Genomic DNA, 25,840 nt, shown 5'->3' with positions numbered 1-25,840 from the left:
AGTATAGTCTCACTAGAAAAATGTGCTGCTTTGAACTTGAGGAACAACTCCAGGGCTAGGTACAAATATTCAAAGGGCCCAAGCCTGAATTGATTCATTCTGTGCAGGTTAATCTAACCTATGTAGACTGAACCGATTTGCAAGTGAATAACATTCACTTTAGATTCAAGAAATGCAGCCACATGCCTGCAGTGGCTCAGGCTAGAAGCCAGGGAGCATTAGAGAAAGTCCTCAGCTGGAGGGAAACTGAGCTGGCAGCCCCACCCCTGGAGTACAATTGGGGAGGGGTTTAAGCCCCCACCCTGGCCTGCATGGCCCCAGCTAGAGTGTTCCTAGAGAGAAAGGAGGGAAGCAACCCCTGCCAGGAGCCCCTAGCCCTTCACATCCCCACTCACTTGCTCGCTGCTCCAGCAGCAGGAGCACGGCCAGACCCCAGTACGCTGAGGGAAAGTGGGGTTTAATCCTCCCATTGCAAGTGGAGGTAGTGTAGGTACCAATAGGCTCCACCTATGTACCCAGGGCCACAGCAGCCATATGTCAGTAACTTGAGGGAAAGTGGGGAGTGGTGCAGATACGAACACAGCACTGGCTCTTTTCCACACTGAAGATCCCTTCAGGCAGGGGCTGTGTTGAATCCCTTGGAGTGGCAAGCAGTGCCCAATGCCAATACTGGTCCAGCTGCAGGCAGGGAAGACCAGGGCTAATCACAGAGCCTGTCTCACCATTGCCTCCCACTGCAGCAGTGCAGCCTGGGCTGTGGCAGACTTAGGGGGTAGAGAACAGCGTCTGCCACCTCCAGCCTCACACAGAGGCCACAACTTGCAGGTGGACTGCAGCTGGAGCATAGTTCTCCACCTATTACCTCTCCCAGCAGCAGTGTGAACCATCATGGCAGGTGGAAGTGGGGCACCCATCACCGATTGCAGCAGAACCAGGCAGTCAGGACAGGATGCTGCAGGCCAGGGGCATGGGGAGGCAATGAATTGCTACAGCTGAGTCCAGCTTTGCCCTGCAGCCCAAGGGTGTGAGCAGAAACTGGCTCATAGCAGCCTACCCAGGCATCTCACTTCTGCCTGCAGCAATGGCTTGCTCTGCTGCCATTGCCAGGAGAGGGAGTAGGGTAGCAAGCTGTGCTCCAGCTCCAGTCTGCCTACAAGCCAGCTGTGCCTGGAGACCTTGGAAGTAGAAAGCAGCAGGTGCTGACTGCCACCCCATTTGGCTGCCCCTGCCCAGGCCATGCTGCCACAGCAGGCAGCAATAGTAAGTCAGGGCTGGGATAAACCCTGGCTCCTCCCCACCTCCCTTCCACACCTGCTGCCAGGTCACGTTTCTGTCCCCTCCTCCAGCCCTGGCCAGACCTGCCTTGGCATCAGCCATAGCTTGCCACTTCAAGGACTCAGCCCAGGCACTGCAGCGCAGGCCTCAAGGGGTGTTCAGCATGGGACAGCCAGTGCCATGTTAGTGCCTGCACTGGGGAGGGAGGGATTAAGCTGCCCACCCCCACCCCCTTTCTCCCAGGCTACTGAGATCTGGCTGCCATAGCCCCAGGTGCATAAGCAGAGCTTATTAATGCCCATGCTGCACCCCCTGGCAATGGGGGCATTAACCCCCACCTTCCCTCAGGCTATTGGGGGCTGGCCATACTCCCTCCTCCCCTTCCCCAGCAGCAGAAGTACTGGAGCTGGGGACACCTGGCAAGTGTTGCTGCCTCCCCAGCCAGGCAGACCTGGCTGTACTCCAGCACAGGATTTTATACCCTCACTCCCCTTCTCAGCCAGGGAGGAGAGGGGTGGGGCCAGTCCTGCTTGGCTAGAACAGACAGCCCAGCCCATGGCTACAGCATGCTGGAGGACTCAGATTTAAAAATGTAAACAAGGAAGGGGTCTGGAAAAAAAGGTCCATAAGCCAGTTTGAGCTTAATCAGTTAAGTTTGATACTATACTCAACCAGGTTTACCTTAACCCACTTTGAGCCATTTTGAAACTGGTTTATGTGCACTAAACTTCTGTTACAAGTTTAAGCCAGTTTCTGATCACTTAGAAGTTACACACAAACCAGTTTGTCTCAAGCCCAGGTAGTCACATGGAAACAAGAGGCACTTTGGAAGCTTAGGGCAGTGTCTTTGTACACTGACAATACCGTTCTGGCCTTCACTCAGATGCACTACTCCAATAGCCAGAAAACATTTGAGTGCAAGTCATTATGGCACCTGTGCTTTCGTGGTGCGATTTAAAATCATAAAAAAAAAAAAAAAAAAGTCAGGAAAGGCAAAAGTTATAATAATGGTGTTATCAGATGCCACACAATAAAAGAATCTCACAGAAATGCTGGTTTAGAAAGAATGCGATTAAAATGACTTGCTTCAAAATTACATAGTATTTTTGAAGCTGCATCTCATTCGTTTAAAAAAATTAAAATGACAACAACTTCATTAAAATCTGGAATTTATTTCAAATTTGTTAGACAGTTATAGTTCTGCTTATAAATAGTGTTACATTACAGATATGGTACATATATACAGTTTACTTCAGGTTGTGAAGTCTGAACTGGATTTGTTTTTCCTGTTGATGTGTTTTCAGGAAAGTGATTCAATAGCTTTAAGCAGAATAAGGGTGAACACCCGGCACTTATGAACAAGCTAGTACATGCCCAATGAGAAACATTAAGAAAATAGGCTTCATTTTCAAAATTTCATGGAGATATTAAAATATTTTTTCTATAAAAGTCTTGACAATATTTTTAGATTGTGTTAATACAAAAACCAATGTAGTCAATTTACAACATTTTTGCTACCAGTTGGAGTGTTATTTAAAAAAATTGTAGAAAACAAATGATTAATTTAAACTTCAACTCAACTTGTAAAAACAAAATTAAAACAAAAAAAAAAAAAAAAAAAACTGTCAATTTGTTCTTACTCAAGAAACTGTGGTGAAAAAATAAAGTTTGTGCTAAACATTACCCAAAACACTGGCACATTAAAAAAGTATTCCTGCAGCTTTGAAGTAAACATTGACTGCTCTTCCATGTTAAAGATGCTCTCTCTCGCTGTACTTCAGTCTTTTCTTGAGGTGTACTATTTGCCTTTGTGGTTAATTACCGATGTTCCCCAGTTCAGCTCATGGTCATCTTTCATATATTCTGACAGCAATACTGCAACTTCTAACTAAAGTTTTTATGCTTTTTAAAAAGCTTTCCCAATACTCAAGTAAAACAACTTGCTTCTTTTCTGTGATTTTTAAAAAAGGTATGCTATCAAGATATCAAGTCTCCCGAGCTTCAAATTAATCTCACAAAATATCCAGATATTTTAAAACCCAATTTCAAGTTGTTCAAGAAAGAACTATTGGGATCTTCCATATTTACATAATGCTGGACCTGTAACATGAAGTGTGCACCACAGCCATTTCTGCAATAGGGGTTTAAAAAGTTCCCAGGTAGTTGATTGAGGTTCTCACACATGTACACCAGATGCCATTTCCGCATTCTTTTCCAGTGATACAGAACTGCTTGATGGAGCCTTGTACAAGCAGAATGCAACAATCACAAAAAAGATTGTGAGGACTTTACAAGCTGCACCTGAATAAGGGGAGGAGGGAAGAGAAGGGGAAGGGGGGGGACAAAAGGGAATTTGTTTATTAAAAAAAATTAAAAAAAAAAAAAAAAACTGGCCTGTGACAACAAGTGTAGCCAACACAAATGTACATAAGAGGCACAGAGCAAAGGGCTAAAAAAAACCCCAAAAAAACCACAAAAAACAAAAAACACACACACACGAAAAACAAACACTGTTTCAAAATTTGTCAGCTTGGATCATTACCTCAAAAATCCATGAAGCAGATCCACAGCCTAGCAAACAGTCTTTGTACTTGGATCAGACATTTCACCCATCTCCCACTTGCTGCAGTTACTGTAATCCTCTAGTCTGATTTCTGTACTCCACCCCCACAATCTAGTTTCTGGAAGATTGCTTCTCTTTCTCCTTGCTTTGATGCACTGCCTCATGTAGAACCCTTCTACTGACTTGCCAATATATTGCAATAATATAAAACTTGTTTAGAACTGTCTATGCAAAGAATCCTTACATAAAAAGGATGATCAGTCACCTAAACTAGACTATTTTTCCACTTCTCAATTATCTGCTCAGCATTTTTCCTATTCATGGCTTCTCAGATTCCTCAATTACATAGAAAGAAAAGAACTAGGCCTACATATTTTTGTGTACCTCATTCAAGCACTCCTAAGAAGCTTTGTAGAGTTTGTTTTGTTTCAATAAGCTTTAGTTCCTAAAAGTAGGGGGAGGGAAGCATACGATGATACACCTGCAGCTACCACTGAGACTCACTTTCCCCAAAGGAAAAAAATGGAAATAAACCAAATCAGAAAGGGGATTTAAATGTCTGAATGGAATTCTGAACATATTTATGATAAGTACACAGTACAGATAAGGTTACTTACTTATACCTATCAGCATATATGCCATTTTTGTATTGTCATAGACCCAGCAAGCCCCTCGAGTTTTACATTCATTGAGGTCCCACAGAGTACAACTGTTGTCTATAGCCACACCAAAGAAAATTGGCCCAGGAATAGTACCTAAAAGAGAGATGGAAAAAATTGAGGAGTTAACATCTAGCTGGTCATTCTATGAATTCTGTTCAGTTTGGGGTTTAGAGCATCATCAGATTTAGCAGTACACCAGCTTGGTGAAACTACACATTGGAGCCACCACGACTCCCTTTCTTATGTATGCAGAGTAACAAACATCCTTCTACTCCCAGCTCTGTAGGTTGTTCATTCTGACTTAAGTTAAAACTTCCTTAAGTACCTTGCAGGTAAGGACAAAATTATAACAATTTGGGCGGGGGGGGGAAGGGTGGGGGTGAAAGGATGATCATCAGTAGCCACCATGGATTTGTTGCAAATTGTGCCAAACAAACTTTATTTCTTTATCCGAGTATAAAAGCCTTGGAAGGTAAGGGAATATAGTGGACACATCAGTATTTCAGCAAGTGGAAGTATATAAGAGACTATAGTTATAATCTGGAGAAGCATAGATCCATCTTTCAATGGATACTTAGTCCTTTGAATAACTGCAAGCAAGTAGAAACTATTAATGGATCAGACTTCATAGTTTTCATAGACATTTGGGCTGGAAGGGACCCTGGGAGAATGATCAAGTCTAGCCTCCTGCCCCAGGGGCAGGAATTCAGCAGGGGTCATAGGATCCCAGCAAGATAAACATCCAAAATCTCTTGAAGGTGTTCAGTATAGGTGCTTGAATCGCCTCCGGTGGCTGGCTATTCCAGACCTTGGGGGCTCAGACTGTAAAGAATTTCTTCCTTATGTCCAGCCTGAAACAGTCCTGAAGGAGTTTGTGACCATTTGACCTTGTCATCCCCTGGGGCACTCTGGTAAACAGATGTTCCCCCAGATCCTGGTGAGCACCCCTAATAAAAACTTATAGGGAGTGTTAACAAAAAAAAACTTGTGTTGGCCATGCACCCCACTGTGGGGCAGATAGGGGGCTTGTGGCCCATGCAGGGCTCCCAAGGGAAAGGCAGCAAAGTGCAGTGCCTTGAGCACAGGTGACACTAGCAAATTTTGGGTTGGCTATAGCCTCCAGAGCCCCCCTGTGGCTGCCCCTCCCAGTGTCACCACTGCTGCCTACCTGCCTCATGTAGCTGAGCCTGCCCCAAGCCCAGCCCTGGCCCAGGCCCCACACTGGGAAGAGGCTGGCACTGCCCCTGGCCCAGAACCCTCAGCAGACAGCCTGCCTTTTTACTTAAGGTGATCTCTTTCATACTTCACTGTAAAAGAGATCCTAGCCTTTATGTAGAACAGACAGCATACTATATCACTTTTGCCAGGGTAAGGTTTAGTGTTCTTGACTAAACATTTACTTTCTTCTCCACTGCAGTGTAGCATACCCATGTATATGCAGCATCCCTAAAGCTTACTACATCATACAGCTACTCTATATTGCTTCAGTGCTAGAATTCAGAGGTACTGTTCAAAAAGAAAAACCACTATCTACTCAAGTTTGATAGTAAAAACCCCAAGAAACCTGACAACTTTGCCTTCTCCCTACAATCCGAGAAGAACATTTCATGAAAGACCTTGGCTTAAAAAGCAAGCGACAACAGCCTAAAAAGTAGTAAGAAGTTGTGTATAGGTTGTTTGTTGCTCATGGGAGAAGAAAGCAGCATAAATATCTGATACAGGGTCCCAGTAACAGTAGCCTACTGGAACACAGGCCCTTGGCACAATGCTTATGTAACAACATTGTATGGCCCAAGCTGCTCTGAGACACTGCTATGCGTCTCACTAGCACTTGTGTTGGCAGGATCCTCAAGCCATCCTTAGGCAACTCCTTTTTGGTTATGGGATTGTGTTGTGCCCCCTACATGTAACACTATTTCACTGCTTCTACATCATATGCACACTTATGTAATGTAAAAACTAAAAAAAGGCAGTGAAATTATTGTTGTATTAAATTATATGAAATATGCTAAAAATGTATAATATCTGCCTGACAGAATTCTGGTGTTATGATGTAGAACACCAGAAACAAGACAAAGCAGCTGATCAGATTTCATGCTTTTAGCTTCTAAAGCTTATTTTCAGTTTAGACGAAAGCTCAGTCAGCTAACTATGCCATTAATGGTTATAGATCAATCTCTTGATTAGTGGACATGTAGAATCCCTCACTTCCAAGAATGGTCTTGACTTTGGAGAAAGAGGTCTCAGTTGTTAAGTAAATGGCAATAAAATTTGGACATAAAAAAAACCTAGAACTCTTGGTTCCAAAATGATACATACCTTTCTATTATACTAACTGGGAAATCGCAAGCAGAAGAGGACAATTTTTTTGAGATTCCCCCCCGCCTCAGTTTGTCCAATAAGTTTGTATTTGTTCTTTTGCCACTTTCAACGTCCACCAATTAGCCATTAAACAAGTTTCTATAGATTAAAGTTCTACATAAAAATAGATCTATTACAAGGTTTAGCTTTGTTTTGCCTAGTCTTTCAGCCAAACTTAGGGTATGAACATACATTTTTGCCATTTAAAAAAAAGCTGCTGCTCTGGAGTGTGCACAGCAATTCTTACAGTAACAATTATGCCTGCATGATACAGGGTTAAGTTGGAGCCCTCTGGCCATACTTATCACCACAGAAATTACATACATGTAAAGTTACAGAATCCTAAATTAGATACCTTATGCTTAGGTATTTATTTAAACAAAGTGTTATACCCAGTAATCGTAGAAACAGTGACTGCACACCCAGAGCAAATGAACGCTGCTTGTCTGGCACACACCTGTAAAATAAGTTAAAAGGACCTTCAACAATGGAGCATTCTACAAACCAGATATAGTTTAAACATTTAAGTTACCTTAAAATTATATTTCCTAACAAAAATCAAGTTATCTACTGATACTTTGCTTTGTAGGATTAAGAGTACAAAACACTCTTGAAGACAATAGTGCTTTCCTTCTTATCAGCTACATTGGATTGGAGAGAATATTTAGAAGCTTACAACAAAACTTCTCTAAAGTCTTAAGTAGACTTACATGACAGTCCTGAGAACAGAAGATCCAGTGCAATGAAGTATAGCAATGCAGTATAGCATGCAAGTAAGACAATAGATTAACAAATGCTTGCTTCTCTCAGTTTAACACTACCTTTTTTTGAAAAGCATACTGAGTTTTAACCAAAATTTTAAATACGTTTTCTAAGTTTGGCCACAGTGCTTGAAGTATTATAAGGATGCAATTAAATGTACTCCAAAATGTTGACTTACTCATAAATAACTAATATGAAGTTGAATTACAATGAGTGGGAAAAACAAGAGACGTATAGGTCTATATAAGGGTTTTGTGGTTTAGTTTCATCTTGAGTGGTTCTTTAACCAAGGCAAATAAATAAAAAATTGTTAACGAACAGCTGATCCAATAAAGCAATTCCCAGAGCGATTTATCCGCAGCTCTCAAACTACTTTGATTTAGGTGTTCAACATGGTCTCCAAAGAGTACAGGTTTCTGTGATGATTCACAAATGCAAGTTCAGGTCTTTAAGTAAAATTCCAAATTTAAACATGAACTAGATATAAAGCCTTGGTCCCAGTATTCAAACTGAGATTGGAAACTGACTGAATGCTAGTTGAATCATTTTAGCACGGGCCTAATGTGCTTGAACACTGGAAATAGCAGTCACATTGTGGAAGCAGTTGGAGTCACAATGGTCTTCAAATTTCAGCTACAAGAAGTTACAGTAACAGATCAAATTGACAGATTAATAAATTACTGTGGCAAGGTTTCTCAAGAAAGGCCCAAAGATCACTAGGGAGACAGGCAGCAATTCAGGCAACCATCATTCAAACTAGGAGGGAATTAACACATGTTTGGGTACCATTCACAACTTTGGTAAAAAACATTTTAAAAAGTTCCCTCTTAAAAGAGGCACAAAAAATTATTAGCTTTTTAGAGCATCTTTTGCCAATTAGTATCTCTTATCTTGCGTTGCTACAAAACAGAAGTGCTCTTTGAGAGCCAACTTCATCAAGACATTCCAAAATTCCTAGCAATGACAGTTTTTATATTACTAGATAAAAATCAGATAGTTCAGTGTCATTGGCACAAGTGGAAAGTAGGATGATCACATTTACACTCTGCTGCTGGAAAGCTGTTGGAGAGATCTAAGCAGAGGGGGCAGGAAGGAACCACCATATGGTTTCTTGGGGGATTCCATAAGAGCGTGCATGCACAACTGCCAAAGATCCAGTTAGGATGCGTGTACATGCTAAAAGTGATCCTGGGTATGACCATAAATGGCATTCAACTAGAGGGCTTGGTGGCAACATGGGGCAGCTCCTATAAAAGCCACTAGTGTTGCAACCTCCAGAGTAGAGGCAAAAGTGGTAGAAGTGACATGCCAAAATGCTTGGACTGACCCATGGGTCCAATTTGGACTCCAATTTATGGAAAGTTGCACTACTAGACTATGCATTGGTTAGACTAGGCAATTGATACTGCTGCATTATCAGAAACTCAGCTCGTGAATGACTGCTTGCAGGTGGCGGTGGCAAGCAGGGAGCTCCCGCAGGCATAAGCAGTTGAATGGCAGGGTCAGCAGTGGCGGGGTGGTGAGCACTGACTGGCAATGCTTTTCAGGGGGTGCACATGCGTCCCCTACATGTCGCCAATGTCTCAGATACAGGTTCTGAGAGAATGATGATACCATCTTCTGGCATGGGAAGTCAGCAAGAGAAAGGAGAGAACAGGAACCAGGCTTTATTATTAGAAGCAGCTTCCTATCTTTCTGTGAAAGCCCCACTGCTGTATCTATTTGACTCGTGATGCCCAAAGTGCACGTAGAATGGCTTCATCATGTTTAGTGTCTATGCATCTACCCTTCAAGCTATCAAAGCCAAGGCTGTTTTCTACCAACAACTTGAAGAGACTGAGATAACTCACAGAAGTTAGGCCATTATAATACTACTTGCCAGCTTCAATGCAAGAGTTGGATATGATTTTAAGAATTGGCCTTGTACACAGGCAAACATGGAATTGGTAATATGAATCAAGATGGCCAGCAAGTGTTAGAACTTTGTGCAAGTCAAAATCTATGCATTACCAACACCTTTGCTGGGGAAGGGAGGAGTCATAAGGACAGACATTGTGGAAGCATGTAAAGTCAGGGCACTGAACCCAATTACATTTAGTACTGACCAGGCATAACAACCTGAAAGAAATCCTGCATACAAGGTCTTGTCACAGTCAGTACTGCAATACTGACCATGCATTAGTCTCCAGCAAAGTCAGAACCTAAATGACAAAGATGCACCATAGGAAGACTACCAGCTATTCTCAGATTAAACACCAGCCAAATTAAAAAGAAACATTTTATTGGATAATCTGAATTTTTCTAGGTAAACTTGCTTTCACAGCTCAGCCACCTAGGCTTAGGAAATTATAAAAGCCAACATAATGCCGTTGTAACAGCATTTGGCAAGAGATGCAAGAAAAATGTAGACTGATTTGAGGAGCACTCTGAAACCCTTCTACCACTGGTTGAGAACAAAAAGGATAGCACTAACCAACCATAAGAAATATCCCAACACCATAACCCTGGAAAATCTGAGAAAAGGTTCAGAAAGAAGTAGAAAAGGAGGCTAAGAGGTATGCCCAAGATTTCTGGCTTAAATTGATGCTATTCAGAAAGCAGCTAATGCAGGCAATGGCCACGAATTTATGAAGGCATCAAGCAAGCAACTGATCCAGCCAAAAAATAAAATGGCTCCACTGAAAGGATTAAAGTTGGAAAGGTCATTACTGATGACCACTACAGAATTCCATGCTCAGTGGGCTCATCTAAAAAGGCACCGACTTTGCAGTAGCCTCGCATGACAGGAAACATGATGCAACACCAAGCAGTAGTAATGAGCTACTGTGCAGTCAGTGTCACTTAAGAGCTGTTTGACAATGCTACTGCACAGTAACTCCAATTACTGCACAAGTCACTTAGTACTCTATTTATAGAAGTACTAAATTACTTCACAGTAACAACTGCACAGTCAGCATCTAGTTTGATTTCAGTCTCACTGACCACGTCTACACATGAGCTCAAAGGATTGCCACAGTTTGAAATTAGGATGAATTTGGAAAATGAAGCTATATTAGAAGATTTGCTGAAAGCCATAAAATCCATCCCTGGAAACAGGGCATCCAGCAATGACCATTTTCTGGAAGTCTACAGATGTGCCAACAAATTACTGAAAGTTTCATAATGTTATACTGCTCTGATGGAAAGAGGAAGTAGTACCCCAAGATTTCAGAAGATGCTTAACTTGTACAGTTATACAAAAACAAAAAGGGATAGAAGCAACTGAAAGCTATGGAGGTACCTCCCTGTTGAACAAGCAGGAAAGTTATCACTCGCATCATGATCCCTAGGCTGCAATCTTTAAGTGAAAGAATCTATCCTGAAAGTTAAACTTTTTGCTCCGGATGCTCTGCCACGGATATAATATTTTTGGTCAAGCAAGAGCAAGAGAAGGAGTAGAAAAGAAAAAAAAGATACCACTGTATATAGCCTTCACTGAGCTGATGAAGGCCTTCAATACAGTCAAAAGACAGGCCTTTTTACTATTCTGAAGCAGCTTGCGTCATCTCTCCAAACTGTTGGGCATCAATTGCTCATTACAAAAGGTATGAAGGCAGTGGTTGCGCATGAACTAAGAATAAAACGTCTTTGACATCAGGGTGAAACAGGGGCACGCGTCTTAGCCCCCATGCTCTTTAACATCTACTTTTTATTCCTGCTTCTTCATGCTTTCACTGACAGCAATGATAGCATTTATCTTCAAACCAGACTACACAGAGGCTTGTTCAACATCACAAGGTTTATTGCATCACAGGGTTGTCTACAGTGCATATTCTTTGCAAAAGTCTCCTGGGCAGATCTAGCAATGCAAGAAGCTTTGGGATGGCAATTAGTCTCAAGAAGACTGCAATATGTACAATGGCATGGAAGAACCAATACCTGACACCACTCTGGAGGATGAAGTCTCATGGTGTGGTTGACCATTTTTGCTACTTGGGTTCTACCATCAGCAGGAATCTTGACCTTCAGACTGATCTGACTAACAGAATCAGAAAAGCAATTAAGAATTTTGGGCTATTAGAGAAACATGCAAGAAATAGCAGCAAGCTATCAGCCAAGGTAAAGATACACATCTACAGGACTTGCACTATTATCCCTACTTTATGGTTCAGAACTATGGACTACATATGCTAGGCACTTCAAGAGACTTAACATTTCCATATCAGATGGATGTGCAAGACCCTGAAAATATAGCAGAAGGAAAAAATAAAAACAGAAGTATTGGAGCATGCAGGACTGACACTTAGAAGCCACCATCATTAAGAAAATTTTGTAATAGCTCCACCATGTCAGGAGAATGGGAGAAGATGGTATCCCCAAGAATATTCTGTATAGAGATCCAAGACTGCTCTAGAAAGCAGGGTTGCCCTTTATGTCAGTACCACAATACATGCAAAAAAATTATATGAAGTCCTTCAACATCAACATAGAAAGCTGGGCAGAGCTTGCAAAACCCCATCTGACCCGGAGGGAACATCTGGCATTGAGTGCAGGTCAACATGAATCAGCTTTGATTGCAATGATGGAAACAAAGTGAGAAAGCAGAGCAGCATGCTGTAAGCTTGGACTCCAACTCAAGCAACATATGGACCTTGGGCTTGTCAGCCATAAATGGATTCATCAGGCATCTGACTAGACCTCCTTCATCTACATTATGATCCAGAGGTTTGGGAATTGTCCACTACTCCATTAGAGAAGGGTCTTCAGACAAAAAGTTACCAAATCATCATTTGAGTGCTACCTGAGGAACAGTCACTTAAGCAAAGAGATTTGTTCACTTCACATTACAGGCTCATAGGGCTAGAAGGGTCCTCAGATCTGGTCCAGCCTGCAAGTCACAGCCTTAGAGAACCACTAAAAACCAAGAGACACAGCAGTCGAAGTACTAAGGGAAATTTCAACTGTATCCATTGACATATGAACTCTCTGCATTGTGCCCCAATTTGAGCCAGTCAGTAAATTGGCCACTGATGTAGACTAGAGCTTGGTAATCTAGTTCTCAATGGATCTTAACCAGTAAGAAGAGATTGAAAGCTAGACAGTAGTTCTTCAGGGCTGGGTGTTAGTTTACTTGTTCCTAAAGCAACTGTCCATATTTTTCTAAAGAGTTTAGTTATTCTGAGAAAAGGGATTTATCAATTTCCCCAAGATGGTCATAATTGTTCTTTATTGCCTAATTTTTCTAATCATGTTGTGCTTGAATTCATTCCATGGGTCAGCTTATTTTTTTAGAGCCTCTTGTACTTTCGCCTTATTAGAGGCCAAAATTTAGTTACAGGTTAAAAAAAATAAAGAGAGACACACTACGATTACTAGACAGAATTTGTTCTACTGATAGCTTTTCAGTAACCAGTTTTGAAGTCCAACAAATGTGCTTGTTACCCGATTCACTATGCAAAAGGTTTTACCGGCAGCTTTTCTATTATGCAGACTGCTTTGCTTTACCCATTTACTTCAATGGTTTGGTCCCACGAGTGTAGTTTGTCCTGCTAGCAAAGGGATGCACCACTGTTATAAAAAGCTTCCTGCCTGTGTCCCTGCCATAGTTTCACAGTGAGCCATGTTGACATTCTTAGTCAATGATGGGAACACCTTGGGAACAAGGCATTAATAATAGTGCATCACCAGCAACTGTGATTACTCACACAGCTTTTGGAGGTAGGAAAAAGTATAATATATGCCAAAGTGAGTTGGGATAGCATCTCCAACAGTCCCACAGAAACAATCAATTAATAAAATCAAAACACAAAACTGACCAAGTTAAGTTTTCCTGAAAGAAAGAATGCCATGTTTTCCATGTAGGCCATGGCATCTTATGAGGGTATTCTAGTACCAAAGTGGTCAGTAGCTAGTCTTCTCCAGAACCCGCCCCCCCCCCCCCCCCAAATCAGCTTCCATCTAGAATTCTGACCACTTCTAGAACTGCTTAGTTCCTCATCCTTTACTCAAAAAGGAAAAAGCCTTTCCTCTAACGTTCTCCTGCATAGAAAAAGGCTTCAAACTGCATGGAAGTAGACCATTTTCAACTCTTCTCTGGTACACTTGTCAGTTTTTGCTTAAAATAAATTTATTGAGGAGACTGGACATACTGGGAAGACCTACATAAGTTTCAGCCATGTTTCAAAATTAAGAGCAAGAACAGTGGTGGGGTAGTGCATTAAAGTATGGACTTCAACCTCTCAATAAGAGCATGATCTCCCCTTAAACAGGAATGTTGTACTGTTAATTATTAATAATTTTGGATCAGAGTGGAAAAAAGTACTTAAAATTCTTTGTTTAAAAAGTCAAAACCTTCTATTTGACAGATGGGTCTCTCTACATTTAGTGTTCAGGAGCAGGAGGACCACCTCTAAAATGTGGCAGTACATTAAAAGTTGACTGACTACTGCAAACTAGAGGACAGTATAGGGAATGTGCTGTATCCTCATTTGCTTTTATGTAGGCCTTCTTTTTTCTTTTAAAGGAAAGATCTCTTTGCCCTTTACTCCTTGCTATTCTAAGTCCAGACACTGCTATGGAGAAACTAGTATGTATGGGGAAAAAAAAACAAATACCTGAGAATGGCCACAGTAGTTGGAGTAACAGCCATAAACGTGAAAACAACAGTGAAGAAGAAAAAGCCCAAAAATACAGGCAGAAGCATGCATTGTGCTCGACATTTCCCAGGAATAGCCTCATAGGCAACATTAACTTCAGGTAAGCGTGGTGACTTCCCAACACAGCTACAGTTGTGGTAAGTCTGCAAATAGAGGAATACAGTAGTAGTCATTCCAATCACACAAAGCTGAACTATAATAAAAATAGATAATAGCCCTCAGCTAGGTCTTTAAATGAAATGGCAAGCATGACAAACCATATTTAGCCAAATACAAGACAAGATCCTGTCCCCAACAAGCAGCATGGGAAAGAGCCCTACATATTTAATGAGGCTTCCTTGTATACAAATACAAGACACTGCCTATAGTTACTGCGAAAGGCAGCATGTGCTCAGTCATGAAAACTGACTCTGAAGATGGTTTGAAAAATGCAGCCAACATTAATAAGGACTATAGGGGTCATATCAGGTAATGGGAGCTTATCACAAGGATAGGCTAGTGCAAACTATTGGAATAAGATACGATGCAGTGCTCAATGCCAACTCTTTTAACATTGGGGTGAGCCATATAGCATATTTCAGCTTCACTTCCAGTTGAGCTGCGCTCCTCTCCTCCACTTCCAATGATTTCCATTTCTTCGCCAGCCTTAAAGTGTCTGGCAAACATCACCAAATACGTATTAACAAACAGAAAAAACAAGTTTTCCATGTATGGAATCTAAATTGAGGGTCATCTTATATTCAGGGCCATCTTGTATGTGTAAATATGATACACATGGCACAGGATTTCCTCACTGCAGGGACAGCACAATTTAGTAAATTTTTTTGTATTTTGTGATATTTTTCCAGTGTTAGCTTAGACATTCCAGCTAATGAATAACTCCATGCAGCAGCAGCCTTCCCTTGCAGTACAGTTCATCTGTTATGGAAGACCTCTCCTGCAAGCATTCTTACTGTATAAGAATTCAAGTACTGTATGCTCCCTGCCCCAATCTGAGAACAGGACAAAGACTGTATGCATTCCAGAGTTAAGGAGTACTGCAAGAATTTACTAGGAAATTGGTCTCCAAAGCACATGGTTTCTATTGGCATAGGCCCAGCCACTCCAATTGGACAGCTCTCTGGTAGCACAAGTCTCCTCTAAAACAATCTTTTTTATTGGACCCATCTCACCTTCATTAAAATTACCCTTGGACTTGGGCTTTTCTAGCACCTTGTTATATCTATATGCATGCTTATTACCAGTTCTACAACACTGTCTACAAAAAACAGGAACTTAAGGCATTGCTGCATACATCATAAAGTCCTTTCTTCTGCTCAGTTTAAGTCCCAAAGTAGTGATGCCAATGCACTGGCATTCTACCTTTTCTACATTACTCTAGCACCCTATACAGCAAGGCAATGCCTTTCAGAAAGTTGTGCCCTAGCACTCCTCTAAACTATGAGAACTGGGGATTTAAGTGCTTATCAAAACTTCCTACATCTATTTTAGGCTCACATGTTTGCTCATGATTTGTTTCTAGTGGGAGTTAAAAAAAAAAAAAAAATTTAAAAGAACTGTGTAGAAGTCCCAAAATATAATCCCTAGAGTAATAAAGCAGCCATGAACTCATATGCAGTTATTCATCTTTTATAAAAAAAAGAAAGAAAGTTGTTACTTAAACTGCTTGATTTTTATTTATATTCCTCCTGGAATTACTGCAAGGTTGAAGTGACCACAGAGAACCAAAATTTACAGCAAGTTACTGAAGACAGGGACTAAAGACATCATCACATTTCGCATGTGCAAGACATCTAGGGAGTGGGAGTGGGGGCCACAGTTTGCTGTACACCACTTAAACTTGTTTTGCTTCAGTGAGAGATACCATTAAGAACTTGAACACTGCTTACAGAATTATGAAGGAGGCAGCAAGGGGAGGCAGGGGAAGAGGAAGAAGGGGGAGACTGCAGCTATCCTCAGTTCAAGGATAAAGCATAAAATACCCTTTTCCTTTTTTCAGAAGTAGAAGAGGTGCATCCTGCAAAACAGGGAGAAAAATACTGGATTTCATCTCTGCCACAAACTGGGTAATAAAAGGAGCGTAGACAATTGCAGTCAGTATTGCATGGTGCTGTCAAGTTCCACAGTGTTCCTGTTCTGTAACAGGAAAGTGAAAAACTGTACATTGCAGATTCCACAAAGTCACATTAGGAATAGTATATACAACATTTTTAAACAAGCCAGAAATGCAGTATTCATACTCATTAAGCTAGTTGTACAGAAGTAAACATTACCATAGCAAACTTCAAGCAATATATAATCTTGAAGCACTAGTCTGAACAATTTTTAAATTATGAAAAAAAAAACTTTTTTTTTTTAAAGACACCATTGAAGGATTCTGCTCCTTAAGCTCCACGTCATGTTCTCTGTACATTTAAAGCATTTTCTTTCTAGTTATTTCTGATGGGGAAACCAAACAGATAGAAGATCCATTATGCTTCTTCTCCCTCCCCCCAAATCATAACACACACACTTGAGAAAAAGAAAAAAAGAGTGCCCTTTAAATGAGAAGACTGCCATTTTCCAATTGCAAGACAGCAGGAAGAGGTATAGTAGTACCCAGCTATATGTATTAATGGCACAACATTTAGAGGAATCATCTCAGGTGTGCAAGTCCTGAAAAGTGACTTTCTGCTCTGAGACAGAGCCTTCCTAGGGATAACACAAGTTGTAGAAGTCCATTAAGAAGGTACTAAGCTTCTTAGTCAAGGACTAGAACTCGGTTTCAAGTATTTGTGTTTTACTCAAGTATACTATATAGTTATATTAAAATGCATTTCTATATTAACTGTACAGTTCAAGCAAGCTACACTATAATGGAACTAAATATCTAAAGTGCATTATTGCTGCACTTGCATACAATGTACTCTGGAATAATGCACACCTTTTCCCTTCGTTTGGCCTTTCAAAAATGAAGTTTTTCCAGGGTTATAAAACTACAAACAAAGCAGGTACAATACAATTGTAAAGCAATGCAACCCCCCTTTCCTGAAGCAAGGTTTCCAGGATAGTCCAGGTTCATATGCCCTCAATTTTCCACAAGATTACCTTTTACTTTTAGGCTGAAGACTGACACAAGTCTCTGCCTGAAAGTAGGTAGAAGTGCTCATTGTTACAAATGAGCATTTCCATGTTAGACTTAACTTCAGAATAACTGTACTAGTTTCTTAGCAATAGAAACTTTTCAACTCTTGGGCAGTGGAAAAGTAAAGAAAACCATACATGTTCAAACATGGTGCTTGGCATTTGAAGTAACTTGGCATTTGGAATCTACTAGAGATTGATGTAGTAATAGTTCAGGGAAAGCAGCTGTTTTTCCTGACCTTCTGATGCCTACTTGAAAATCTGACCACTACTAATGTTGTTCATAACAACTGAGGCAATTCTTCCTTGTTAAGTTGCTAGGCAGGAATGCAAGAATGGCTGTCAATAGTAGAGCAACCCATGTTATCCCAGGAAAGCTAATGGGCCTCTAACCAGAGAAGAATAGATACCCAAAACACTTCTGTGAAGTAGGAATAAATAGCTACTTGTGAGATACCAAAACTATTACTGCAGTAATAGTTTTGGTATCTCTGCCCCCACCCCCCCAATCCATCCCCAGTGCAGCCCATCTGCACTACACAAGCCAACAGAAACCCTGGGGGGCTGCCTATTGACAGCCTGCCCCCTTTCTAGACAAAGGAAAGGGCAGGATAAAGTAAAGTAATAAAGGTAAGTGTTATGCAGAAAACAGCCATTTAGTGCCCACTAGCTGAAGAGCACCCCAATGCTCTAGTACCCAGGCTATTTTCCTACAGGTAATGAAAGGAGATTTCTTGCCAGTAGAAATTAACTGTCTGTGGCCTTAGACAAGAATCTGGTTTCTATCACTAAACTTTTGGATGTTTTAGATAAGTGGCAACTTCAAGGAACATAGGGTGACAATTTATTTTCATTATTGTTACTGAACCAAAGAGTACATGAAATATTTACCCATTATAGGTTTCAGAGACTCCTGCAAAAGGTTCATTCCCACATCTGGCAAATAAAAATACTGTGTTTAACAGCAAAGCCACTGAACAAGTGCCTAGAGTGAACTTGATTATGTTTTTACAATCCATTTTGTACTTGGAAACCAAAATGCCACTTATGATTTGGCCTAGCGCAGCTCCTGGAATTAATACAAGTCCTAGAGAAAAGGGGGGGGGGGGGGAAAAAGATAGCATCAATTACACAAAGTTTAAGTGAAAATGAAGCAATTCAGAAACTAACTTTCATATTTATGAAAAAATATAGAATAGTAAAAAAAAAAAAAAGTTACATCCTATGATACAACAGAATGCCTTTCAAAATTACACAAGCAGACTTTCAAAAGGCTTGAATAAAGTCTCACCAAAAATAAAATTTTCTTCCTTGGCCTCAGACTCAACTTGTGGCCTCTTTAGTAATTTAGCATTTCCTTAATGTTTGTTAGTATGCTCAGGACTTTAGAGTTAGCAAGGCTCAGTGTGGCAATATTAGATTTAATAGATAATCTTTGCCATGCGGTGCTTCCATTTGCCAGCAGTGTGCCAAGTTAGATACTAAGCCCACTTACCTTAATTTTCCTCCCCTTCCCAGCAGTTACTAAAAGTAACATACATTATCATTCTCCTGCATTTTATCCTCATTCTACTTGCACACTACTTCAACCACCTCTTTCCCGGGAGTATAACCTCCAGTAGGTATCAGGAGCAGAAACAGAGATGCAGTCTAGCTGGCTATAAATCTATTGTCAGAGCAGGCTTAGCCTAAAAAAAGCTATTATCCCCTTCGCCCAAAAAAGCCAATTATACACACAAATTCTTCAATTCATATAGATTAAAGTTAGGGCAAGGATATTTTTACAGCCTTGCTATAAGCCAGTGGTTCCCAGCTTCCTTAGATTTAAGGCATCCCTTCATAAATTATTCTCTAGTAGGGCGTTTCTAAACTCGGAAAGACTGCTTTAGGCATTAGAGAACTTGAGAGTTCTCATAAGGAAAGCCTACCAGCAGCAGACAGGCTTCGAAGTGGAAGTTTAAGTCAGGACTTCCAAAGTTGTTCAGAAAGCAGTTTGTCCTGATCTGTACTATTATTCACCTGCACCCACCTGACAGTGACCATCTGCAATGAGTTATCTACTAACAAGCAAAATTAAGAGCATAGCCTCTGCAGAACCCTGCTGGTCCTAATTTTTTTTAGCTCATTAACCACTATAAATAATACTTGCATTAAGGATTTGCCAAGGAAGTTACTACTGAAAATAAATTTATAGTTAAAAAATTTAGCAGTTTAAAAAGCCATGAACAGATGCACCAGACATGTTCTGTCCCTCCCATCCTATACACACAGAGCATTTAGTCACTAAATATTTAGTCCTCATGAGCAGGGATCCTGGTTCTCTCTGATAACAAAAAATTCAAATTGATAAAAGCCCCAAAATCCATTATTTAAAAAAAAATAAATAAATAAATAATAAATAAATAAATAAAATTGAAAGCCCCCTGCAGCACCCCCCAGCCCTGCTGGCACTCCTCACTGCCCCCAAAGCCCCCCAACCCTGGCCCTGCTGGTGGCCCTTACAACAGCCCCCCAGCCCTACTTATGCCTCTTGCCCCCTACCCACAGCCCCTGCCTGCCAGAGGGGGCCCCCAGCTGCCAGGGCTATGGGGCCAGGGACCCAAGTCTGCAGCTCCGTGCCCCCCCCCCCCCCAACAGCAGGCAGCTGCAGCAGAAGCAGCATGGAGCCAGCTCCCCCACTGTTGCTACCTGCTCAGGTGGAGCTAAGGCCAACTCCTGGCTCCCCCCAGCCCTGATGGTACCCCCAGCCATGACCTGCAGCACCCCCAACCAGACCTGCCAGAGGGGCCCCCAGCAAGCCCTACTTACCACACAAGCTCCAGGAGTAAAAAAAGTGAGGCTGAGCCAAACTGAGCCATGGCTGACTGCTCCTCAGGCCCTGCCTTCTCCCTCCCTCTCCAGGCAGGGCTAGAGGTTTCCCATATTGTCTTCAAATAGCTTTTGCAGGCTGGAGCTCAACCAGCCTGCAGAACCATTTGCAAAAGCATGGAATCCACAGGTTTCTCTGATAAAAGAGGGGGAAAAAAAATCCATAGTTTTCTGTTTTCCCCACCCCCCATGGGAAATGGAAAGCCTAGATCCCTGCTCATGAGACATAACTGGCATCTACCAATTTCAGTGGTTCTTAACACTCTCTCTAGGCTGCTGTAGTGGTACTATGGACAAGTGGAACTGTCCCATGTACCAAGTGGTGTGTGCAGGACTGGACTGGGAAGCACCTGCAACAGGAAACACTTCTGCCTGCAATAGGTTCTAGATAAGCCCAACAACTAAATAGTTATTTTAGGACTAAAATTAGTTCTTTTTAGAGAGGGAAAAAGCTAATATTAAGTAGTACTTCTGCATGTAAAAGGTGGTAGACTTCTTTTCCCCAAAGGAGGCAACTTAGTTAGAATAGTCTAGAAGGTAATAGGATTACATTGAGGAAAGAGCAGTCCTGCACATATTACTATGAGGGACAAACAAGAAAAACAAAGCCAAACTCATCAAGGCATAAAGTTCAAAGGTATCAGGCTAGCAAGAGACCCAATAGAAAGGGCACCTCTAGCAAGGGAGATTTTTTCATATGGTGCTGATTTAGTCGGGTAATACTGAACTGTACAAGTAATGCATTTTTATTGGACAGCTTTCTAAACAGCATGACTGTCTGCTATAGATTTTTCTACATCTTAAGCATCTTTTCTTCTGTTTTTCCAGAAATGTTACCTAGGGTAGTCCAGAAAGTAACTTCTTTAAAATATTTTATTTATATACAAAAAGAAACCCACATTCCTTTACAAATGTAAAGCATGTGTATGAAAACTTTATATCTGCATGCAACTGAAATGTGTAATTTCCCCCCCCCCCTTAAAAATCTATACAGTATTCTGATGATCACAGTCATTTCCCTGATCTCCATCCAGTTTAGAATACACTTCCATGAACAATAACAGCCTCTATGCATTGTGGAACAGATCGTTTTACAGAGCAAAATATTTAATTATGCAGACTAAACATTTCTTGTACCACAAAACTTTGTTATCCATTATCACCAAGCAGTCCTTTTCAAGTGATTGTTTTACATAGTGCTCCATAGATTTAAGGAACCGATTTGGATTAACTAAGACTCAGTTTGGGGAGAGGGGGGAAAATCATTTCTACCCATAGTCCTTACAGGTTCTTGCCTATATTGAAGGGGCAGGACAAACTAATATATAGAGACCATTTCATTAAATGCACTTTACTTCAATTAAATACTAGTGTCAGAGACCAGGTTTTAAACAAATATATAGTTTTAGTACCATATAAAGCCCACTTCAAGGAGGCAGGCATTGTCTCAATGTCTTCACTCCAATTGTTTCCCCCTACTGCCCTCCAAGACACCTTAGGGAAAATGAAGCACAAGAGTGTCCAAGTGGTACTGGCTTCATTTAATTGTCCTCCTACAAGTTTTACCTGAAGACATCATAAGAGCTTGGAAGTTTAGCTACTTTAAAGCATCACCAAAATAGTTTTAAAACACCTCTCCAGCCAAAAACTGAACTAGGAAAAATTAAGCAATATTCAGAAGGTAGGAAGGGTAGATATTAGAATAGGAATAGAACCACATTTACACCATATTGTCTGTTTAGCCCCACTTTAAGTTTTCACACTACAGTTTATTATAACTGCACTATGAATTAGTGCCTACTCTTCTGAAAGGTGACCAAAGTAAAGAGAATGACGTGATGACAGCCTGCTCGTTGAAGTCCATATCTTTGTAGCAAGACCAAAAAAACCTCAAATTCCAAGCAAAAACCTGACAAAGGGTTTTTGAACCTGAAAGCTTGCTTAATAAATTGTTTTCCAACTATGTAAGTTGGTCTAAGCAAAATCTATAGACACCAAAAACCCTGCAACTGGAAATCCAGAGGGATCCCAAATTAATTTTCATCTCCTGCTAGCTGGCATAAGCAACGCAATACCCAGAAAAGGATATTTTTATTACTGAATCTCAAGAGAAAAGCCACCTTACCTCCTAGTGTTGCTGAAAAACTGGATGACTGCGAAAACTGATGTTCTATAAATTTTGGCAGGAATGTAGCAAAGCCAGTAGCAATTAAAGCTTCTGTAGCAGTGGCTACTATTAAACACATCAAGACAGGATTTCTCAGCAGTATCTGAGAAGGGGAAAAAAGTTAATAAATATTCTGTGCATTTTTTTTATTGCAGTACCATATTGTTGTTGGATGTGCATTGGCTTTGCTGGTTACAAGCCCTAGCACATTTCAACACAGCCAGCACTATTAAAGTTTGCTTACCCATTTAGTTTTTAAAACAGGTCTTGGGTATGAATAGGACAGCCTGAAATTCTCAACAGCACTAAAATTGTTTAATAAAAAGTACCAGTATAGAAAAGTAAACAAAAATTGCATCAAGTACTCCACCCACATGTATAACAAAGTCTCTCTCAAAGTGAGAGTGCTATTATGCAGAAAGCTGCTGATTTACATTGGTTAATTGTTTCTTACCAAAAGAGCCAGTGGAAAGTCTTTAAAACTTTTTCCAATATTTTTGTCTTCAACAAGTTCCTTACTTCCATCATTATGAGTCTCAGAGATTTTTTCAGCCTGTATTTTTGCTGTACCTGAAGAACAAGTTGCAAAAAAGTGAAATGCTATGAAAGTGAGTAAAGCACATTAAGTTATAATGCTTCTACCATGTGCTTTAATCATCTGTACTTAGCCATTATGTCCATTTTATATGGTACACTGTAAACACAAAGTAAATCACTTGTCTAACACCATAAGTCAATTAGGAAAAACCATTTGCAGTCCACTACACTACCCATAAGTCTAGTCTCCCACCTGTCATCCCAGTAGCATTTAACATTTACCTGGCAAGTGCTTTGGAAAGCACGAAAACGGTATTATCAGAAGCCATGTTGCGAAACTGCACAAGAGAAATGCTATCCACCAAGCCCCAAGCCAACGTGGGTCATCTGGATCAATCTCTGCACTAGAAAAGTTGAGAGGCAGGTTTTAATGTCCCAAATTGTTTAATACAATATTAAACAACTTTTGCTATATTAGCAAAGTCACAAAAACAGAGAAGGCTTCCCATTACACTAAGCTACACTTTCTTCTCACTCCTCAAGTTGTTCCAATCTATTAAAATTCTATTGTTTAGAGTTTGTAGTCAGTTGAAGCACTGCGTTGATTAGGGATAATATACTATGTACTAAGTCAATAGAGGGGCTTTTGGGCAGAATGCATGTGAACAGTGAAATTCAGACAAAAACAAAACCAAGTCATATTCAGAGTTAAATTATATTGCACATTTTAATCCTATTTAAGTGGTTACAGCAATTTTTTTTGCTATCACTAAATTGTATCCAAATCAAAAGAATCTGTTTATAGATTTTGCCCACCAATTTTGGCTTTTCCATTCATTCTGCACTTCTTAAAATGCTACTTGAACTCTACCAATTTAGGAGCATAGATATTACTGTTACAGCAGATCAGTGTCTTATGAGATGGAAGTAAAGTGAGTCTGCAACAGTATATCTATTGCAAAGGCTCTTTCCCAAGGCCTGAAGAATCTGAGAAGCAGGATAGAGAGGCTAGAGCAAGATAAAGAGTCTCAAACTCCCTTGCCTCTGCTCTGCCAGGCCAGATCTGCATTACAGGGAGCCTTGCAGCCCAGATTCAGCCTGTTGTTGGAGGTGGGCTTGAGTGGTAGCAGCATTAACCACTGCAAGGATTAATGCCCCCATCTCTTGCCCCTTCACCACAAAGGCAGGTCTTTAACAGGGCACCATATATAAGAACTCAGAGCAGACTGAGCCCCTTGCTCATCCTACCCTTCCAGAACACCCTTGCCTAGAGGGAGACTAAGAAATGTAACTGGATATACAATCATAGCAAAGTAGGGGTGAAAAGGACCTCATGAGGTCATTTAATCCAGCCCCATGCTCAAAAATAGGATCATCCCCACCTAAACCATCCAAGTCAAGTATCCATCTAACTCACCTTACAAAAGTTTCCAGGGATGGAGATACCGATTTAAGTAGTACTAATGCTTGACCATCCTCAAGAGCAGAACATTTTTCCTGATCTCCACCCTAAAATGTATCTTGCAGCTTAAGACCACTGGTTCCTAGGCCTGTCCACTAGGGCCACAGACATTTCCATCTTCTCTAATTATCCTTCAGGTATTTGAAGACTGTCAAACCCCTCCAGTCCCCCAAATCTCCTGGCTAAATAGCTCTAGTTCTTTCACACTTTCTTCACAAGTTAGGCTTCCAAAGAGGCATGACATCCTGCAACACACCTCTGGAATTAAACAAGTAGTAACCAACTTTCAGCAGCAAATCCAGGAGTGAGGCAAGTGCAGTGCGCCCATACTCCCCCCCCCCCCTCATTTTTCTGCTGTGCCACATACGCACAAAGAATTATAAGCTCACCACCTAGTCAATGCAAGCTCCTGCCACAACTCTGCGTACACACCGAGCTTTAAGTTCACAAGCTGACTGGAGTTAGGTCTGGTTAGACCCACCACTGTTGTATGACTCCAGAACCCAGGATACTGTTGCTACTTATCCCTTCTTTCCCCTCCCCTCACCTTACCTTTCAATTCAGTGAAGCAATGGGGAGGTGAGGGGAAAGAGGGGAAAGAGCAAGGGTGAAGGCAAAACAGCACTGGCACTCACCTCCAGGTTTTGGAGCTGTGCCAAAGCCATTGAACTGAGGAGCTCACTAAGCCCATGGAGCTCTGGCAGCAGCTTGCACCAATCAGCTGGAGAGCTCCGTGCATGTGTCCCAGGCAAAAAGGGGAGAGTGCAACCACACTGCTGCACCCCCTTGGACTCACCTGTGTCAGCTTTTCACATCATATGTAAAGCCCATGAACAGAAAGGGTTAAAAGTCCAAACGTGGTAGTCTCTTTAGATGTTCTAGATGGTTGTGGGCTTACTGACAAAAAGCAGTAATTGCCACTTCTAAAACCTAGAACTAGATTTATATTTGGGAAAATTTTCTACAGCAGATCACTTATCTCTATTCAAGTTTCCTCTTGAAAGCCATTATGGGAGACAGCTTTTTTTGAGACCATATAAACTGTTAGGCATCAAGCGTTTCTGAAGACATTAACTATATGGGCCAGAACCATTTTCCCTTCCTTATGGGGAAAAGTCTGCTGCTCAGCAAGGTGCTAGGAAGCGTCTAAGAATTTTGTACTATTATTAAAAAAAAAAAAAATTATATATAAATATTGGCTTGCCTTTCCCGAAGATGCACGTCAATATAGATGTTCAGCAGCTGCCCTCCTAATACATAGCCAATAGCAGGACCCAGAAGTGACATGGCATAGCCAATTCCTAAGTAGGAGAACAAAAACAAAACAAAACAAAACAAAAAAGCCAAACAAACCATTTGAGTCAATCACCACCAAGATTTTGAAGTTAATTTAAAGAAGGAAGTAAGCTTATTTGAATAGATAGT

General features: G+C 41.0%; 1 protein-coding gene across 4 annotated transcripts in view; it reads right to left on the bottom strand.

The window, feature by feature from the left end:
* Positions 1-2,427: 2,427 nt before the first annotated feature.
* SLCO4C1 (solute carrier organic anion transporter family member 4C1) overlaps positions 2,428-25,840 on the bottom strand; it is a 62,443-nt gene continuing 39,030 nt past the window's right edge. For 3 of the 4 annotated variants that reach the window (XM_059724987.1, XM_059724989.1, XM_059724988.1), the window contains 10 exons: positions 25,620-25,716; positions 23,236-23,357; positions 22,871-22,986; positions 22,375-22,519; positions 18,273-18,468; positions 16,241-16,394; positions 14,217-14,401; positions 7,254-7,318; positions 4,456-4,593; positions 2,428-3,576 (listed from right to left, as the gene is read on the bottom strand). In XM_059724987.1, the coding sequence (XP_059580970.1) occupies positions 3,452-3,576; positions 4,456-4,593; positions 7,254-7,318; positions 14,217-14,401; positions 16,241-16,394; positions 18,273-18,468; positions 22,375-22,519; positions 22,871-22,986; positions 23,236-23,357; positions 25,620-25,716 (1,343 nt within the window). In that variant the 3' untranslated portion in view covers positions 2,428-3,451. Of the gene's footprint in view, positions 3,577-4,455; positions 4,594-7,216; positions 7,319-14,216; positions 14,402-16,240; positions 16,395-18,272; positions 18,469-22,374; positions 22,520-22,870; positions 22,987-23,235; positions 23,358-25,619; positions 25,717-25,840 lie in introns of all 4 variants that reach the window. The other variant, XR_009461081.1, reaches the window with a different exon arrangement.

This window comes from Alligator mississippiensis, chromosome 3 (genome assembly GCF_030867095.1).
Source record: "Alligator mississippiensis isolate rAllMis1 chromosome 3, rAllMis1, whole genome shotgun sequence".
Classification (NCBI taxonomy): domain Eukaryota; kingdom Metazoa; phylum Chordata; order Crocodylia; family Alligatoridae; genus Alligator; species Alligator mississippiensis.
This window is presented reverse-complemented; position numbering and strand designations above follow the sequence as displayed.